Here is a 3086-nt window from a genome sequence, read left to right on the forward strand (position 1 = left end):
ACTGTCCAGGTCCTGGTTCCACCTGGTTCTGGTGTAGAAGCTCTTGATGATGTTGTTCTCTGGATGTTCTCCTGCTGGAATGTTCCTCTTCTTCATCTGGTCAGTCAGTATCCTGGTTCATCCTCAGACATTCATGGAGCTTCTAGAAACGTCATCAACACCTTCTGCCCTCATGCAGCCCCACATCATGATGCTGCCACCTCCGTGCTTCACTGTCAGGACCATGCATCCACTGTGGTGGTCCTGGCTTGAAGGGGAGGATGAGGAGACAAACACGCAGAGTCTTTGCCAGGACCTTTGGAAGAGATGAGTTCATCTTCCTGGAGCCAAATGTCTTGTCTTTGGGCTTTCAGAGCAACATGAACAGTTGTGACCAGTCCGTACGATCACACACATACAAACAGGAAATGAATTCAAAATGCACGCCACAAACAACCCAAAGGATATTTTAATATTCAGGCAAAAGTATTCAAATTACAAAACTGAGTTCTGCAGTCAAACATCCCCAACATACGGTGACATGGGAGGAGGTGTCCACAGGTGGCCCCTGTGAGTATAATCCATAACAGGAAATACCAAAATAAAACAGGAAATAAGCAAAACATGACCTATGAGCGGGAGCTGGATGTGGCCGTGAAGGTGTTTGTATGACAACACAAAGCCTGGAGGAGGAAGCTGTTGGATGATATGTGGACAGACAGACGTCCTGAGTTCATCCTGTAATCCTGAGCAACAGCAGCACCTCATGATGAGACGTCTGACCGGCTTTAAGGATCTGAACTCAAAGAATCAGCCTTATGAAGCTGAAACCTCTGAAAAGGGAAAAGAGGCTGGAAACTTTCAAATGAAGGTGGTGTAGATTTATCACCAGTTTCTCTGCTGAATGATCCTCACATGTTGTTAAAGGTCCTCATGAAGACGTGAAGCAGCTTGTATGTCTGCACATATAAACCAACATCCGCTGTGAGAATCTCAGGTACATTAGAGTTAACGGACCAGAAGAACCCACAAACATGGAAGCTTGGAGGAAAACTGGAACAGTTTAGTTTAGTGTGAAAATGGCTGGTGTCGGCGCTGGTACCTCGTTGAAGTTGTGAAACTGGGTTCTGCAGGCGGTTGACAAACACTGAGAGTTTCTGTGGTTCAGCGGAATAAAGACTCTTCTGATCAGCACCGGCTCTGTTCGTACATCAGCATCTGGGTCAGACACTTCATTAACATTTTCTTCTCCTAATTCTTCTAATACTTTTCTTGCTGCCAGTAAAAAGTCAAATATTTCTCATTCAACAACTGAAACACGAAGCTGTTGTTTTTTAGAATGTTGTTGAGTTGCAAATGATGAAAATCAAATGAAAGTTGAGGGTTCGTGTCAGATCAACCATACGTCTGGTCTGGTTCGGGTTTTCTTTACCACTGAATCCAGATTCTACAACAGGACGTGAACGGTCCTTGTCTGTGAGGAAACATTCCTGATCGTTGATTCAGTGGCTCCATCTTGTGTTCGGTTCTGTTTCCTTTCACAAAGACCGTGTAGCTCAAAGTATGTGGAGGCCCGACACCCAACCCACATTCACACCAAGTGAACTCTGGTGAGGTGTGATGTTCCTGCGTCGGCTCAGAAACTCCTGCTGGTTCTGGTAGGACTCCGTTAGAAACCATCACACTGCTTCACAGTGTTAAACACCACAGCTGGGGTCAGTATGAGCTACACCTGTGGACCAGGTGTACCTGCCAGTCACCAGCAGGTTGGGAGAGATTCTGATTTGATGACAAGGAAAGACAAAGTGACAAAGATAAATTCACCGTGACCAGAACCTTCACAATTTATTGATATTTTTGTCTGTAACGTTTGCTAGACATTTTAATAATTGTTTTATAAAACTGTATTGATATTTTCTAACATTATGTGAATATTTTACTTTCATTTTAGGAAATGTAATTAAATATTTCAGATATTTATTATCTTTAATTATTTAATGGAAATTTTTCCAACATTTTATTAATGTTATTTTTGCCATTTTATTGATATTTTCCTGACATTTTGTGAATATGAATGGTATGAATTTTCCTGATATTTTCCTCGAATTTCAAAAATCCGACATCTCTCTGACATCTTAAGAACATTTTATGGATTTTTCCTAAAATTTTATTAATATTTTTTTTCCATTTTATTATTTTTATTTCTGGTCGTTTAATTTATATTTTTGTGACATTTTCCGGGCATTTTTTGCTGAAATATTTTTATTGTAAAGAAAGAAAGAAAGAAAGAAAGAAAGAAAGAAAGAAAGAAAGAAAGAAAACGAAAGAAAGTTTGCCTAAACTCTGTGTCAACGCCCAGTCCCACAAGACTTCACTACCCATGATTCCTGTCGCCTGGTATTTCCGGGTAGGTAGTCCAACGGCCATATTTGATTTGATTATGCTGTTCTGGCTGCGACAACCAGTTTAGCCAGTTTCCGACTGAAAAAAAAACGTCTTTTCTTGACTACGAGGCCAGTTTGAAGATTCATCCGCATCGACCTCCAGCCGCAGTCACACTAACGACAGTTTCTACCCTGTAGTCGACGATGAATCCCGAATAGTAAGTGTCAGTTCGGCTGTGGATGGTGACAGGTCCGGTCGAGCTGTCAGCTCCGCCGGGGGAAGCTAAGCTAAGCTATGCTAGGCTAACGTCAGCTAGCCGGATGAACCGGTAGACTGTGTACAAAATGAACGTCAGCTGCTTTGTCTGCGGTGCTGAGTTAGCGAGCCGAGAGCTGGGACCGTCGAATCACTGACTTGTTCTTGTTCGGTACCAAACTGGACAGTTTCTGATCGATGTAGTGTCGATTAGCTCAACGAACTATTTGCCTTTTGTTAACAGTCAGCTAGCTTAATGTGACATGGAAGTAGCGCTGTTGGCTAGCGGGCTAACCGGATAGCTACGTAGCGCTACGGAGGATTCGACACGCAGGTTCGGTTCTGATAACAGACTGCAGCTCTGTCAGCGAACATGAAGCGAACTGAAGGTCTGGACCGATCCGGTGCTGAGCCACAGCTGAGTTCGGTTCGTGGGAGACGTTCTCCTGTCACTGCTCCGTGTTCTG

General features: G+C 43.3%; 1 protein-coding gene across 1 annotated transcript in view; it reads left to right on the forward strand.

Moving 5' to 3' along the window:
• Positions 1–2404: 2404 nt before the first annotated feature.
• Positions 2405–3086, forward strand: part of LOC103375385 (ras-related protein ORAB-1) — a 7866-nt gene continuing 7184 nt past the window's right edge. Inside the window, exon 1 of the mRNA XM_008305649.1 lies at positions 2405–2581. Within this exon, the coding sequence (XP_008303871.1) occupies positions 2568–2581 (14 nt within the window). The 5' untranslated portion in view covers positions 2405–2567. The remainder of the gene's footprint in view (positions 2582–3086) is intronic.

The sequence above is a fragment of the Stegastes partitus genome, unplaced genomic scaffold, assembly GCF_000690725.1.
Source record: "Stegastes partitus isolate 25-593 unplaced genomic scaffold, Stegastes_partitus-1.0.2 Scaffold2575, whole genome shotgun sequence".
NCBI classification, from domain to species: domain Eukaryota; kingdom Metazoa; phylum Chordata; class Actinopteri; family Pomacentridae; genus Stegastes; species Stegastes partitus.